The sequence below is a fragment of the Pelobates fuscus genome, chromosome 9, assembly GCF_036172605.1.
Source record: "Pelobates fuscus isolate aPelFus1 chromosome 9, aPelFus1.pri, whole genome shotgun sequence".
Classification (NCBI taxonomy): domain Eukaryota; kingdom Metazoa; phylum Chordata; class Amphibia; order Anura; family Pelobatidae; genus Pelobates; species Pelobates fuscus.
The window spans coordinates 140,029,786-140,047,130 of NC_086325.1; the positions used below are offsets into that span (position 1 = coordinate 140,029,786).

Consider the following 17,345-nt stretch of genomic DNA (forward strand, 5'->3'; position numbering starts at 1 on the left):
ATAAAAAAGATACATTGTTCTTGTTTTACATTAATTTTCTTTTATAGTGTTCTATGGGTCTTGTCTTCATATATTTCTATGTGGCAAACAGTCCACCTCTGGTGTTCATATATGGTAAAAAACTGTTTTCACTTAATCCCTGCCAGAGCCATTAAGTAACACTGTTGCTCAGACAATAAACATTCCCCAAGTTAAGAGAGAACCATTCACTTCACATAGCAAGCAAGGTTTTAGAAATGTTTAAGATTTTGCTTTGTTTTGGGCTTTGTTGTTGGTGAGTCTCCTTAATATCTTCCTGGCACTAGGACCCAGATGTCAGCACTGAGCTTGCTCGACTGCCAGTCCTTTTCCTAGCAGCTGCTGGCTTATTTTTACTGTGAGCTGCAGCCTGAGAGGTAATGGGAGAGACCCTCAGCCCAGGAGAGGTAGAGAGAGACCCTCATCCTGGGAAAGGAAGAAACAGAAAGACCCTTAGCCTGGGAGAGGTACAGAGAGATAGACCCTCAGCCTAAGAGAGGTAAAGAGAGAGACCCTCATCCTAGGAAACGAAGAGACAGATAGACCCTCAGCCTGGGGGAGGTAGGTAAAGAGACTTTCAACCTGAGAGGGGTAAAGAGAGAGAGACCCTCATCCTGGGAAAGGAAGAGACAGAAAGACCCTCAACCTGAGAGAGGTAAAGAGAGACCCTACTCCTGGGAAAAGAAGAGAGAGTCCCTCAGACTGAGAGAGGTAAATAGAGAGAGGGAAAGAGACAATCTCAGCCTGGGGAAGAGAGACCATCATCCTGTGAAATTTAAAAATACAATTTAGTTTGGAGGACACCTTGGGGTTGGAAAAGAGACACTCATAGCATAAGGGAGAGAGGCTGAGGTCAGTAAGTGAGACACCCATTGGTCCTGGGAGGGGGAGGGAGACCCTATGCCTGACACAGTGCCCTTAATATTTATGTACAAGAGCCTGAGCTTGAAGAGACCCCCCACTGAGAAATACAGTGCTATAAGAGAGGCACTGTTAGAGTGTCAGTGATCACAGATTTGATCACAGGTGACACGGGACTGTTCAGGAGAGTGGCAGTGAGCATAGACTCGGTGAAAGAGTCAGTGATTCTACATGTAGTGGCAGAAAACAGATTACCACTGGTCGCAGATTTGGTGACAGAGTGCCAGTGATACCCAGATTTTGTGAAAAAGAGAGTACCAGTGATAACAGATTTGGTGACAGGGGATAGAGAGAATACCAGTGATCCCAGATTTAGTGACGGAGAGAGTGCCAGTTATCCCAGATTTGGTGAGAGGAGACAGAGTACCAGTGATCTCAGATTTGGTGAGAGGAGACAGTATCAGTGATCTCAGATTTGGTGAGAGGAGACAGAGTACCAGTGATCTCAGATTTGGTGAGAGGACACAGAGTGCCAGTGATCCCAGATTTGGTGACAGGAGACAGAGTGCAGGTGATCCAAGATTTGGTGAGAGGAGACAGAGTACCAATGATCCCAGATTTGGTGAGAGAGAGACAGAGTACCAGTGATCCCAGATTTGGTGAGAGAGAGACAAAGTACCAGTGATCTCAGATTTAGTGAGAGGAGACAGAGTGCCAGTGATCCCAGATTTGGTGAGAGGAGACAGAGTGCCAGTGATCCCAGATTTGGTGAGAGGAGACAGAGTGCCAGTGATCCCAGATTTGGTGACAGGAGAAAGAGTATCAGTGATCTCAGATTTGGTGACAGGAGACAGAGTGCCAGTGATCCAAGATTTGGTGAGAGGAGACAGTATCAGTGATCTCAGATTTAGTGAGAGGAGACAGAGTGCCAGTGATCCCAGATTTGGTGAGAGGAGACAGAGTACCAGTGATCCCAGATTTGGTGACAGGAGACAGAGTGCCAATGGTCACACATGTGGTGACAGTAAGAGTGCAAGTGACCAGAGATTTAGTGACAAGAGGCTGTTAGGGGAGAGTGATCCCAGATTGGTGCGAGGTGTACAGAGCTCAGTATCAGAGAAAGGGGGGCTGGATTTAGAGGAGGGACATCCCGTCAGCCGGCAAGGAGGCCCCGGATCCCATATGGAGGAGAGATTCTGACCTGTCACACTCCCAAGGATACAGCAGTTAATATCCATGGATCGGGTGAGAACTCTTTTTATGTCGATTTCGTTAGATTTACAACGAAATGTTGGATTTTCTTCCCCAACCCGGGCTGAGAGACACCGGGTGAGGCGGAGTCTGGATACTGTCATGTGGGGCTGTAATTTGGATGAAACCGTTGGAGTGTGATGCAGAGGATACAGTGTTACACTGGGTGGAATGTTATGGGGATTACATAGAATGTTACTCTATCTGTAGAAAATGGTACTCTACCATAGAATGCCAGTATTTTCTGTTTGAACCAGTATACTATCTCATGCTGTAGAAGTGGATTCTAAACCAGGGTGGGGTGACATATTGTGCTAGGGTAGTCATATGTCATCAGCTGGAAGCTAAACTGGGATGTTTTTGTAAGGTGGAATGTGAATTTGGCTGTCATGTAGTCCAGTCCTTGGGTGGTCTGTTGTGCAATGGTGGGGCTTTGAGACTGAAACAGGACAGGGGTTTTTATTTATTTTCCATCATTACACATATTATAATGTTAAATAATGGTGTGTTTTTTTGGCTAGGATGAACCAGTTGCTAACTCTGAAAAGGTCCAGTGTTTTTCTGGAGTTTATTAGTTGTCTTGAACAATATATGATGACTCCCTTGGATTAGATATGGCTCTTGGAGTGAGTTCTACTGCCACTTGATAAAGGAGTTATGGGGTGAATAGCTAATATGGGGAAATAATTACTATTTGGGGTGACAAAGGAGAGATATGACTGCCACTATGGAGAGAAGAAGGATTTCCCCCATAATTTATGTCATAATTGGAGATTACTATAAATTGTTTTTTTTGCTTTTCTTTCTCCAGCCTATAATATTATGTAACTGTGTAATTATGTTAAGAAGTACTGGGGTATTAATGGGTGTAATGCTTGTTTCTTATAGGATGTTGCTTGTTGTCTATGGTGGGATGTTTAACTGGTCCGTGATGTGGTAGGATAGTTATGTGTGTCATTCCAGGCTAATAGAGGATGAAATGATTGGCTGAAAAGATGGTTTGTCACTCTTCCATGATAAGATTGATCAGCTATGGGGTGGGATGGATGGTAGGGAGATTGGAGAAGGGATGCTCACCTATAATGAGACAGGATTGAGGTGGTAGGGCATGATTACATGTTAGGTCATAGAGAGATGAAATGCTGATGGGTTGGTAATGAGTGATCGGAAAAGATACTGGTCAATACTAAGATGTAATGCTGAGCCAGGATTGGGGGGGGGGGGGGGGGATACGTGGTGGGATGGCAGGAAAGCCAATGGTAAAACAGAATGCTTAGTAGAATTTTGGAACAGGCCCGTGATGAAATTGAATATAGGTCTATGTCTACTGGACTTGAACCACTTGCAATTTCAAAGTTTAGTGGGCAGACAGAGACACACGTTTATTCACCAGATATTGAATTGATGTGAAATGCAAAATTTAGGCAAAAAGTGGTGATTTGGAGAAATTTTCCATTTCAGCTATAGTCACAGCTTGACTATAGCCTAATTTGTGTATTTAATTATCAGTTCAATACAGTAAGCTGTTTAGGTGATAAACTCCACATTGGAAAATTCCACTCGTCATCTCATTTGTAACAATCTAGTTACGTATGACAATCTAGTAGTATGAATCTAGAAGTATGACAATCTAGTAGACAGTATGGTTAGAAGTTTATATGGGTATAAGGACCTTCAGCCTCTTAAGCAAGATCAGAATATAATAACATGAGTATACACCTTATTATATATATATTATATACTGGACTGTTCCTTGTACTCATGCCCACTTATCATGCCCTCTTCTTTGCATTCTACCCATTTTAGGCTCTATCTATATCCAGCTGTCTCCTCATATAAATCATTCAATCACACTCTCTCACCCCCCTTTAAATTCAGTCTCTCAGCCCTGCAGCCTCATATAATCTCTTTTCTATGACCCCTCCCCCTTTTTAGGTTGGGTATTGAGGGGTGGGGGTGGGATGCAGTCTGGTTGCCTTCTGATTCTGTTGCCATAGAAACACATTCAGCTTCTGGTAACACAGAGCATTGAACAGGGTCTCTGCACCGTTATAATGAGGAGCAGAGATCTCCTGTCTTATCATGTTTAAGGGGATCCCTGCATTGCAGTATTGGGGTACACAACAATACAGAAGCCCCAACGTTAAAATGCAGCTTTGCGGGATCAATAGTGGGGTGACAGCACACGACATGTGCAGAAAAGACATAGATTTCAGTTATTGTAACAGAAAATAATTACATTATGCATTATTCTTTTTTTTTACTGTAGGTGCAAGGAGAAAGAACATGACACAGTCACAATAGGAACAAGCCTGCGTGGGAAATGACTAACTCTTCTGTAATACCCTCCCCCAATCTTATTATATTATTCAGTTATATATCCTAGCAGCAAAATTACTACCTGTATTGTATTCATCAAATGTCACAAGCCTACACTTACATTGTTACACATTGTACCATTCGATGCTGTGCGCAGTGAGCCCTTTATTCACTATACTTTGTATTTTAAGGAGATCTGCAAAGTTTAAAGGAACACTCCAAGCACCATAAGCACTACAGTGTGATGTAGGGGTTACGGTGCCAGGAATGTCCTGGCGGCCCCTCAGTGTAAATAGTAAAACCGTTTGGTAATGGTTGGATTTTTTCCCTGGGGCCTGTGGAACGTTGCTCTCTGTGTCTAGACCAGTCGGCAGGAAGTGAGAGTCGGAAGTTCCAGCTAGCTCCTTCCAGTAGATCTCCTGAGCTCAGTCCTCAAATGCAGGGCCAGCTCATTGGCCGAGAGCCAGCTGATCATTCACAGTCAATGACTTAAGCCCTGCACCGCTAGATAGTAGGCAAGCAGCGGTGCCTGGCGGACCCCAATCAAGACGTTAATAAATGCTTTGACTACTTACAGTGGAGGGGGGCGCTCCTGGCACCATAACCATTACACTAATACTGCTGTATTAGTTATGGTGCTTTGAAGTTTTCTTTAATTAACTGAATTTGTAAAATAGCTAAATTGGAGGGGGTTTTTCCAATTTGGTTTAAACTTTTTTTTCCCTTTTATAATTCTGACAGTAACTATATCTTGAGAGAGAGCATTTGTGAAGGGGTTTGCTCAGTAATTTGCAGACCTTAGACCAAAGTAGACAAGCTGGAAAAAAATATCCTGTTCTCCTGTATCTAACTTGGCTACACTGGTCAAAGGTTTGGCCAAAATGCTAGAAATGTAATTGAAATTCTATCACAATCAGCAGATATGCAAAGACAAAATAGGGACTACAAGTGTTGATTGGTGGCAAAATGTGGCAAAGGACAGAGATCCAAACAACGTTCGCCTCCACATCCTGCCATTTCTCATAGTGTGTCAGTGCAGGTGCACAAGATCATCAGTGAAGCATCCTGTGATCTTGCAAGATCTTCCATACACCTCATTGTGTACTCTCACGAATGCATGAGAGTTTATCACTTACACAGTCTCCTGCCAGATGAAGAGATGAAGGCTCCAAAAGCTGAACACAGAAGTTGCAAGGAAAGTTTTATTTACCAGCCCCATCTTCCTCCAAGCCCCTAGGAGTGAACATGTCACCTTGGGGATTATTTGCAAAACAAAAATGGAAAGACCCAACAAATGACTGGTTAACTTTAACGCATGATCTTTCACCAAATTATTAATTTACCTTCTTTTGCTACATGTAGCAGCACTAGGTTTCATAACATAAACTACCAGCTGTTTGGGTACATTTTGACAAACATCTGGGCTCTCCAAGGCACCTATACCCCGTATTTTCCTGGGTAGCATAGAAAGTGTGGAATTTTTACACTTCTAGGGTTTCAATGTCAGTTTTGTCCAACATGGAGAGACAGAATAACTGGCGTCCAAGTTGGATTTAATTGATGTTGATAGCACCACACAATTCCTCGCTCTATCCACATGTTTATTGACATTATAATTTTTTGTGGAGGTTAATTTCCTGTCTATAATATTTGTGCCTAGGGACAAACAAGACCTCAATGCATTATTTTTTTTTCTCTTTTCTCTCTCTCTCTCTCTATAGCTATTGTTATTTGTTTCTCTTCAGGGTCGCACCGCTGCCCTCCTCTTAATCTTCGCATTGGTCACATTCCTTATTATATTGGGTTCAAACAACACAGATGAACCATTCAACTACAGAGACTTAAAAATCAAACATCACAATCCACCAAACATCAGGAAATGGCATCTGCAGGATGGATACATCTCTGTGTCGGGGAACAAGGTGTGAAATATATCAAATGGTTTAATTTAGTTACATATTACATAGCTGAAAAGAGACATGCGCCCATCAAGTTAAGCCTACTCACATCTGTTGTGCTGTTGTTCCAATAAAAGCCCCAAAAACCCAGTTTAAAGCGCTTCTAATGTTGAAACAAACTAGGAAAAAAATCCTTCTTGATCTCAGAAAGGCACTCAGAGCTCTCATTGGATCAGGAAGCTATTATCTAACAAATGAAAAATTATATCAGGACATACGAGAGAAATCTCAATGTATCTTTCCTGGTAAAATAGTTTATAAATAAATAATAAATAAATAAATAATCCCTGAATATTATCCCTGAATACTATGTTTTTGCAAATAATACCAAACAAAATGGTTTAAAGGAACACTACAGTGCCAGGAAAACAAATCAGTTTTCTTGGCACTATAGGGTTAATAGGTACCCCCCTCCCTCGGGGACCCCCTCCCGCTGGGCTGAAGGGGTTAAAACCCATTCAGCCACTTACCTTAATCCAGCGCCAAGCTCCCTCTGCGCTGGTGACCTCTCATCCCCTGCCTCCGTCAGCTCCCGAGTGGAACCGAATGCGCATGCGCGGTAAGAGCAGCGCGCACATTCAAACCCGCCCATTACTCACTGCTTTCCTATGGGGATCTGAAATGACGCTGGACTCCGTGAGGAGTCATCTCAGTGCGATTTTCTCACTGAGAATCGTGGAAGTGGCTTCAAGTGGCTGTCAGGAAGAGGCTGAATTAATCCTGCAATGTAAACATAGCAGTTTCTCTGAAAGTGCTATGATTTCAGCTGCAGGATTAAAACCTTGGGTACCAGGCACTTGTCCATGATGGTATAAGTATTTGGTCCATAAATGCATCGTACGTGCTAGGAAGAGGTGCTAGTCCATAATGGAATCAAATTTGGGTTCATGATGGGATGGGATGTTGTTCTTAATGATTTGGAATGAAGATATATTTTATGTTGAACTGTTGGTCCATGATAAGATGGTATGCAAATCTATGTTTGTGATAGAGCTCGTCCCTTATGAAAAACATAGAATGTTATATTGACATTCTGGTCCAGTATGAGTTAAGTAGTAATTCATGGTGATATGTTATACCATTTTGTATACCGGTTCCTGAAAAGTGAGCAAGTTAAGTCACGTTGACATGCATATCCAGATGAGATGGATATATTTTTATTGTGGCATCACTGGCATGAGACCTTTAATGTGCACCTAGCTTGTCAGAGTTAGAGAGGAGATGTACAATCGGACCCTATATTAAGCCATAAAGGTATATACAGCTGGTGGAAAAAAGGTAGATCCTTAGCAGTATTAGAAAACTCCTCCCTTTAAGCTGTGGAAGTATCATTGTTATTTGAATTTTACACCAGCTTGAGATACTCACCTTGACATTTCTATATTCTACATAGGTGATATTACATGTATTACATGTACAAAACATTAAGCCAAAGGAAAAAAATATTCCAAAAAGAAAGATTCAATACAATTTGCAATGATCAAATTAATCAAAACGTAAACAAATGTTAGCGATTCTTACTTTAAATTAAAGCATAAATAGCACACATACAATAAAAAACAAAGATAAAAGTTATTTGTGCACTATATCAAATCCCTCTGCACATTTAAATAACTGGAGATTTTTTATTATCACTCCAATGGTCATTCAAGTGTAAGCTCACCTGCCAAGTCGAGGCAAAATCTCTTAGATCTCTTAGGAGTCCTACACTAGCAATTCACAAAGTGAAAGATATAAAACTCAAGAAATGTATTTAAAAGACAAATATACTCTCCCCTAAACCCCACCCTAGAGTCTGTACCCCTATCCCATACCTCCCCCTCCCCCCCATCGCCAACCTCACCACATCTCCATACTTTGGCCACGACCAACGCCACACTGCGGAAAAATCACTTGACAAGGGCCTCAGTAAGCATGACGCCACAGGTCTTGGAAAACCAAGAACCTGCACCTAACAAACACCCTCGCACCAAGGCCCTAATTAACTCCCACAGACTGACCTACACTCACTATACTAAACAGGTTTAAAAAGAAAGCACCATCTGAGTCCCCTAACTACCCTCCTCCTCAACAGTACCACTCAGCAATTGCATTGAGTATTCCGCTAAACCTATTATTAAAACTTGTTAAATGCAAACATCCTGAAAAATGTTACAACTGATGAACAAAATACAGCTTATTAGAATATTTTGCATGTACTCATCAATAAGACAAATGTATGAAATGCATTGTACTTGAGTCTACATTTTCACCCTCTATCTCTTCCTTTCTGTACCCCTTCCCCACAAAACAAAAACCTTGAAATAAATAATTTATTTATTTTAAAAAATATATATATATACTCTCATGGATACTTTGGGATTGAATGTTCCTGAATTAAAACATGGAGAAGGATTCAGTGAGTAGAGTGAAACAATTCCCATTCTTAAAGCTATGCAATATTTGTCAAACTGTTTTTCCTAATTGTTTGTTAACAGGCTGTCTGACAGTGACCTTTAACCTCTCTTTAGACACTTCATCCCAAGTGCAACAGCTGTGTTATTGTCACAAGTTCCAGTCATCTGCTCAACACTGGTCTTGGTTACACAATTGACCAATCAGAATGTACAATCCGTATGAACGATGCTCCAACAACTGGCTACGAAAAAGACGTTGGCAACAAAACTACTTTTCGGGTGGTGGCTCACTCTAGCGTTTACAGGGTGCTACGGCGGCCACAAGAGTTTCTGAGTCGAGCTCCAGGCCAGACGCTAATATTTTGGGGTCCCCCTAGCAAAATGCAGCAGAACAGCAAGACGAACCTGTATCACATCATTCAGCGAGCAAGCTCTGCGTTTCCCAACGTATCTGCCTTCATAGTGTCACCTCGAAATATGGGGCGGTTTGATGACCTATTCAGGGCAGAAACTGGGAGAGACAGGTCAGTGGAAACCCAAAAATAATACTGACACTTTTGATATTGTACACAAAACAGTGGACAGACACAAAAAGCGGGGAAGGCACCGTTAACCCAGCTCTTCCTCCATTATTTAACGTGTTGTCTCTTCATCATGACACCACCAAACAGTTTCATATGAAAATTAAACTGATCAGCACAAATTTGCATGTGACCTGGCTTTAGTTAAGCTATTCAAATGCAATTGTTCTGCTACTCTGGAACACTGGAAAAAAACCACTCAAACACATTTGATATGTGTGAAACTTATATAAAAAACTGGTGGTGTGTATTATTACGATTGAGCCCGTCCTTGTTGTTGTGACAAGGCAGGCTTCTGTATAATTCGCTGCGCACCAAAAATAAAGAATTATATAAAAAAAAAAAAAAAAAACTGATGGTGAGCACTAAATTAGCTTGTCCATCTGTGTATGCACAACTGGGTTAAGCAGTGTGTTTATTTTAGAAGTTATTATTTCCATCTCTTTTAATTGAACTTTAATCAAAGACATGAGGCTCTAGCAAGTAAATAAGGAGATAAGAAATTCTAAATTTAACACACTGTGCATTAAAAGAATCTAAAAAAAAAAACATATTTTTCAGGATAATTGTAGGGAGGCTCTGTGTGTCTCAACCAGGGTCGATGTGCGTAGGTCTGCGTAAACAAAGTAGAGATTTGGTCATCTTCTCTGTGTCCTTTCTCTGTGCTGACTGCCTGGGGCACAGGACAGAGTTTAAAACAAAAAAATGACAGGGAGCTAAAAATGGAGGCACCCAGTTCCAGGATAAAGAGGTGTGGATTTCTACCTTTAATTTAAATTTTATAGATCTCACAAATAGATATTATTTTAAACATAGGACATAAGTAAACATAATATTATAAATCTTGGGTAATCAGAGTTCTCTGTAAATATCTGCTTGTGCTCATTTACTTTGAGTCTCCCTAAGTCAAAGTATAATCCGTAAGTGGACCCTTTACTCACAGTTCACTGATGAGGCCCAAAGTATAGGGGTAGTTTCTGTGTCTCCCATGCAGATGGGACTTGTTGGCATTTTGGTTCTAGACATCCTTGTGGGTGGTTTGGTTTTTCCTCTGGAATTGCACATGTAAGCTAAACATTTTTGAGAAATATGCATGGATTACCCAGAGAGTAAGCACCATTGCCATTGTCAGTGTTCTCATATTGTTTAGCTTGTATACATTAAATTATGTTCTGTTCGTATACTGCAAGGGTTTTGAGTTGAATGTTTGCACTAACCTACCTTTTTTAGTAACCGGTATTACAGTTTTGGGCGACGGATCCCAAGGAAGAACTTTTCAACTCACAGATCCTGTTCAAAAAATGTGTAAATGTTTGTTGAGTTATATATCAATAGTAAATGTTAGCACATTCTTTATAAATATGTTTTTATTTTTGCACTCCTCAGGGAGAAATCTCACTCGTGGTTGAGTACAGGATGGTTTACTATGGTGATTGCAGTGGAACTGTGTAATAACGTACATGTATACGGCATGGTACCCCCAAACTACTGCAGGTAATAGCCCTCTATTCTGACTAGCTCCAGGGGGATAAAAACGACTTCAGCAGGGTAATTCAATGTCTCAAGTATATGGACGAAATGCCAGCAAATGGCTTTTTCCTTGCAACTCTACCAAACAAATCATACCCGTTCAATCTTTTTCTAAGTACAGTATACTGTCATGAACCTAAACATGCAACATGCTAACTGAGGCCTTAAGAGTCTAAGATGTAACTCTTGTTTTTTTTCTCTGAGCATTGTACTGTCTGAACTTGGGGTGAATTTGCTGGGATGTCCACTCCTGGGAAGATTGGCGACTGTCTTGAATGTTTTAAACTTTTGAATAATCTTTCTCATTGTAGAATGTTAGACTTTAGATTGTTTGGACATGGCCTTATAACCCTTCCCAGATTGATGGGCAGCAATAATTGCTTCTCTAAGATCATTGCTGATGCCTTTCCTCCTAGACATTGTGTTGACACACACCTCAATGTTCCAGTCCAACATACTGCTAAAACTTCGGATTTAATAGAGGTGGTCACACTTGATAATGATCAATTAATCAAGGGCATTTGATTAGCAGCACCTGTCTTTGACTTAGCCTCTTAATTCCTTTGGAAGCAGTAAGGGTGTACTTAGTATTTACCAAAAGTGGATAGTGAGACAAACTGATCATCAAATTAGTGCAGGCAAGCCACAATAAATAGGGATGCACTCCCTGTATCCCTTAAACCACAAGTGCAAAAGAAAACTGTATATAAAATACAGAGAATAGGGCGCCACTTATCACCAAGTTTAAAAACTGGATATAATTACCCTCCATCGAATGGGGTAGGAATATTCACATGGAAGATATAAAAGAAGAGAACATCATAGTGCAAACTTTTAATATTCAAGTGATAAAAGATACATCAGTTAAAACACTCACAAACGGTGTGGCACAATTGAAAAAATCAATATGTGCTAAAATGCTGATGCCTTAAATAGGCTAAATCTCCCGGTCTGGCAGTCTGTAGAGGTCTGTGCAGAGGCTGCAACAAATATGGACCAGATGATTCACCATCCACTGCTTCAGGTTTCCGGGTTGATAACTGCTCGACACGTTTCATCTATTCCTGTTCAGACTTCCTCAAGAGCGTGTCCGTGTTCTTCCCGGTTCGGCATTTAAATATGCCGGGTGGCGTCTTTACTGTGCAATTGCGCATGCGCGACCGGGCGCTGGCGTGATGACATACCATCCGCCGACTTCCGTCGCGCATGTGCGCTCCACCATGGAACGCACACAAAATAAACTTTATTATTCTAAGCACCAGGGACAATGTTCGGACTTTATAAAAAGAAACAATATGTGCCCCAATGCTACGATATCTTGGGTGCACATATAGGAGTGTCTTGATAGTTAAAAGAGAAAATAAAAAGAGGGAGAAAAAAAAATGTCTGTATGCAAATATTATATGTGCAACCAACATATTACCACAGATGAAAAACAAAGCTATTAACATAAATATATTATACTGACATCATTTAGCTGACATCATTTAAAGTGGGTATAAAAAGAGCATAGTCCAATTGTAAATAGGCATAGTTCTTAAAAAAGCAAATAAAAGTAAGGGCTGCGCCTTATAAAACTAAGTGACTAGTCCAGATAAATTAAGTGGGTGAAACGAGAAAGTCATATCTAGAGACGTCTATCGAGGTCTTGTTGTATGGCAGTATTCAGTCCAAAACAATTTGTCCTTTGTTATGTTCTTCCTTATGGGTCAGCTCATATGCAAGAGACAAAAGATATATAGAGAACCAAATAGTGTAGTATGTTTTGATAGTAGAGGTGATAATATAAAAAATCTTGAATGCAAACTCACATTTAAAAGAGCTAAAACCCGCTCTGGTGTGAAAGGCGTGCAGCGGTATTGATCCCCGCTTATGGGCTATGAGGTGGATTTCCTTCGTCTGTGGTTGGTTTCCTCCGTCCGTGGTATAATAGACACTCGGGTAGGAAGAACAAAAATAATAATAGGTCGCGCTACAATGGATATAAATATAAATAAATATACTGTACTCACATACACTGAAAACGTAAACAAAACGAGTGTATAAATAATAGTCCCAATACTTGGTAGACTTCTTATGGGTTCCAATAGGTATGTGGAGGCTTTGATGGATAATATATCCAACTAGATCTTCTAATGTTGGAGAAATCTTGACTCGGTGATGAATATGGAAATAAGCAGACAGAGACAATCCAATAGTGCAAACTGTATACTGATAAGTAGAAAATAGATATAAAATAGGGAGGTAATTCACTCACCTATTCAAGAGCATGAACTAGCTCAAGTATAATTGGCATTCAGTGGCGTCTATCCCCCACTGGTAGGATATGGGTGATGATAATACCTTGGTATGGAAAAGAGATAAGAGCCAAATATAGTGCTCACTGCTTGTATGATAAGATAAATTTAAAATAAAGAAATAAAAGTACTCACATTTGGATGAGCAGGATATACTGCTCAATATAATCACGTATATAACAATAATTGATACCGCACTCTATAATAAGAATAAGAATGAGTAATGTAAGGCAGATACTAGCAAATATTAATTTATTGAATTTGTGGAGATAATAAATATCTCAAATAGTATCCTATAGTGAATAAAGTATATCAAATCTCACCATGAGTACCTTAAAATGAATATACTAAACAATACCAAAAAAAACCCAATACAATCCGTCAGTTGAAAGCGTGCCGCAAGGCACTGTATGATAGAGAGCCCTCTACCTGCTGTACACAATATATACAGAAGTCCATCAGCAGAATAATGTTGAAGAATGTGTATATTAGAAAAAATAGATATATTCAAAAATATAAAAAAGGCAAAAAAGAATAAAAAAAGAAAAAGAGAAAAAGAAAAAGAAAAAATGTATTTACAGTCCAAGTGTGTACACACTGATGATAGTATATAGGTGTCTCTTCAATGCTTTATGGTTTATGGTTTGATCTCACCAAATCTTGAATTCAGAAATCCTGTCTTTGACGATTGGAAAAACCCAAAGGTAAGCGTTTTTTTCTTTTCAGTTTGCAGCAATTGAAGAAACCTCCAGACAGTCCTCTTGTGCTGTTGGATGAGGCAGGGGGTCTCACTACGTCGTCGGTGGGGTGCTGGGCTGCGCGCTCGGGATCCTACGTTCCCTTCAATGGCCCTGTAGGGAGAAGGTGTGAGGTGCCTTTTAAATCCATAAAGTGCGCCCGCCTTCTCTCGCGGGTCGCACTAATATGACGTCACAACTGGCTCGGCATGAATGTGCTGCATTGCACAGAGTCCTTGAAACAACTTTATTGATACAATTGTGAGCCTACACTTCATCCCAACTTTATTGACACAGACATAACGAACTTTAAAAACATTAGTGAAAAAATAAAAACAAAGATTATGATGAATAGTATGTTTAGTATGTGGTTAGTTATTGGAAGGGAATATATATCCATATAGCGATCAGGTAATAAGACCATTGTCCGCTGTATCTAAAGAGACAGTCCCTTAGATAAATCTAATTTCTATGTACTACCTATGTACTACCTCTCTGACTGAGTGGGGTAGTAACCCAATATGTAATGTTTTAATTTAAGGAATCTAATACCTTGTAAGTGCAATAGTAGTTAATTGTTGAGATTCTCATGTAAAGAAAATGCATCCCTGGGTTACACAGAGGGAAATATATACATCATAGGGCAAAGAATATACAAGTGCAATTGTATTTAATTTTAAAGACACAAATGCCTGGTAGTATGTCTCAAAGAGATACTTCAATTGTACTTTTTGTGAGACGTGTTTATTATTATATGGAAGTACCTAGATTAGAATACCAGCATGTGTTCCTTTATTTTGAAATGTACTGCACCACTGTAACAGTCCCTCAGAGATGAACTGTCCGCCACTTCTTTAACAAAGAGACATACTCACCAGTGGTGTAACTCATGAAATATATCCGCGGTTATTCTGAATGTGGACCCCTTGTTTTTCTGATCGGGTTGCGGACCAACGTTGGTCAATAATGTCAGAGCCATAGAGAGAATCAGGGAGCCAGGCGGACCAATCCTGGTTATAGTCTGATATTAAGAAATATAAAATAAAAAATGTTATAACGGATAATCAATGCTCCACGAAGAGCATATTGATTCAACGATTATTATAGGAAATGTTTAAGATCATAGTCCTCATTTAAGCCTTGTGGATGTAATGTTTCCAAGATACTGATCCACTTGGTCTCTTTACACAAGAGTGCCTTTTGTCTATCACCTCCCCTACGTAAGGGTTTGACGGTATCGATCACTTGAAAGCGTAATTGATTAACGCTGTGGCCGTGTTGTATAAAATGTCTCGGCACCGGTTTAACACATGTACCCTTTTGTATGGCAGCTCTAATGTCTCTCTTATGCTCTCCAATGCGCTCCTTGACTGGTCTTATAGTTTCTCCAACATAAAGAAAACCACAGGGACACTTCAATATGTACACCACATAATCTGAGTTACATGTAAAGTAATCTGAAATTTTAAATTGTTTACCCGATAGAGGGTGGGCAAAGTATTCACCCCTGATGATACTATTACAATGTCTGCAGTTTAAACATGGGAAGGTGCCTTTTTTTGGTTCGGAGAAAAATCTCCGTTGTTTTTTGCTACTTCCAATGTCCGAATGAACTAGTTTATCCTTCAAATTCTGTGCCCTACGATAGGAGAACAGTGGAGGATTTGCAAACTCAATGGGAAGATTAATGTCTCCTTCAAAGATATTCCAGTGTTTTAGAATAATATTTTTAATGTCCCTACTATAGGGTGTGTACGGGGATATGAAGGGTATTCTCTCAATTTTCTTTACGGTTCTAGTGGGGTAATGTAATGTAATGTAATGCACTTTTTGAATAGTGGAGTAGTATATATGCACAATTCCTCCAGCCTATTCATATGTAGCCCCTACCTATGCTAATATGTATATGAATAGGCTGGAGGAATTGTGCATATATACTACTCCACTATTCAAAAAGTGCATTACATGGAAGAGATTTATAGATGACGTGTTTGTTTGTTGGGGCGGGACAAAGACACAACTAGATACATTTTTTGACACTTTAAACGTGTTAGACCCCAACATTAAATTTACAATAACCTGTGATACAGGATCCGTACCATTCCTCGATACCCGGGTACATTTACTGGATAACAAACTATATACCAACATTTATACCAAACCCACGGATAGGAACAATCTCCTCGAATATTCGAGTTACCATCCCCAACACCTTAAAAACAGTTTACCGTACAGTCAACTCCTAAGGGTTAGGAGAATAATTTCACAAGAGAGTCAAGTTGAACCAGGACTAGATGTGATCTGTAAAAAATTTGTGAATAGAGGTTATCCACCAGATTTGGTTAACAAGCACAAAGAAAAGGTTCAACTCATGAATAGGAATGAAATACTTAACCCCACTAGAACCGTAAAGAAAATTGAGAGAATACCCTTCATATCCCCGTACACACCCTATAGTAGGGACATAAAAAATATTATTCTAAAACACTGGAATATCTTTGAAGGAGACATTAATCTTCCCATTGAGTTTGCAAATCCTCCACTGTTCTCCTATCGTAGGGCACAGAATTTGAAGGATAAACTAGTTCATTCGGACATTGGAAGTAGCAAAAAACAACGGAGATTTTTCTCCGAACCAAAAAAAGGCACCTTCCCATGTTTAAACTGCAGACATTGTAATAGTATCATCAGGGGTGAATACTTTGCCCACCCTCTATCGGGTAAACAATTTAAAATTTCAGATTACTTTACATGTAACTCAGATTATGTGGTGTACATATTGAAGTGTCCCTGTGGTTTTCTTTATGTTGGAGAAACTATAAGACCAGTCAAGGAGCGCATTGGAGAGCATAAGAGAGACATTAGAGCTGCCATACAAAAGGGTACATGTGTTAAACCGGTGCCGAGACATTTTATACAACACGGCCACAGCGTTAATCAATTACGCTTTCAAGTGATCGATACCGTCAAACCCTTACGTAGGGGAGGTGATAGACAAAAGGCACTCTTGTGTAAAGAGACCAAGTGGATCAGTATCTTGGAAACATTACATCCACAAGGCTTAAATGAGGACTATGATCTTAAACATTTCCTATAATAATCGTTGAATCAATATGCTCTTCGTGGAGCATTGATTATCCGTTATAACATTTTTTATTTTATATTTCTTAATATCAGACTATAACCAGGATTGGTCCGCCTGGCTCCCTGATTCTCTCTATGGCTCTGACATTATTGACCAACGTTGGTCCGCAACCCGATCAGAAAAACAAGGGGTCCACATTCAGAATAACCGCGGATATATTTCATGAGTTACACCACTGGTGAGTATGTCTCTTTGTTAAAGAAGTGGCGGACAGTTCATCTCTGAGGGACTGTTACAGTGGTGCAGTACATT

At 40.0% G+C, this 17,345-nt stretch overlaps 1 protein-coding gene across 8 annotated transcripts in view; it reads left to right on the plus strand.

Moving 5' to 3' along the window:
• The first annotated feature begins 360 nt into the window (after positions 1–360).
• The window catches only part of ST6GALNAC6 (ST6 N-acetylgalactosaminide alpha-2,6-sialyltransferase 6), a 34,910-nt gene continuing 17,925 nt past the window's right edge, over positions 361–17,345 (plus strand). Inside the window, exons 1-6 of one of the 8 annotated variants that reach the window (XM_063432563.1) lie at positions 361–2,124; positions 2,652–2,678; positions 4,400–4,468; positions 6,171–6,371; positions 8,918–9,327; positions 10,771–10,878. In XM_063432563.1, the coding sequence (XP_063288633.1) occupies positions 4,454–4,468; positions 6,171–6,371; positions 8,918–9,327; positions 10,771–10,878 (734 nt within the window). In that variant the 5' untranslated portion in view covers positions 361–2,124; positions 2,652–2,678; positions 4,400–4,453. The remainder of the gene's footprint in view (positions 2,125–2,651; positions 2,679–4,399; positions 4,469–6,170; positions 6,372–8,917; positions 9,328–10,770; positions 10,879–17,345) is intronic. The other 7 variants (XM_063432564.1, XM_063432565.1, XM_063432567.1 and 4 more) reach the window with 7 other exon arrangements.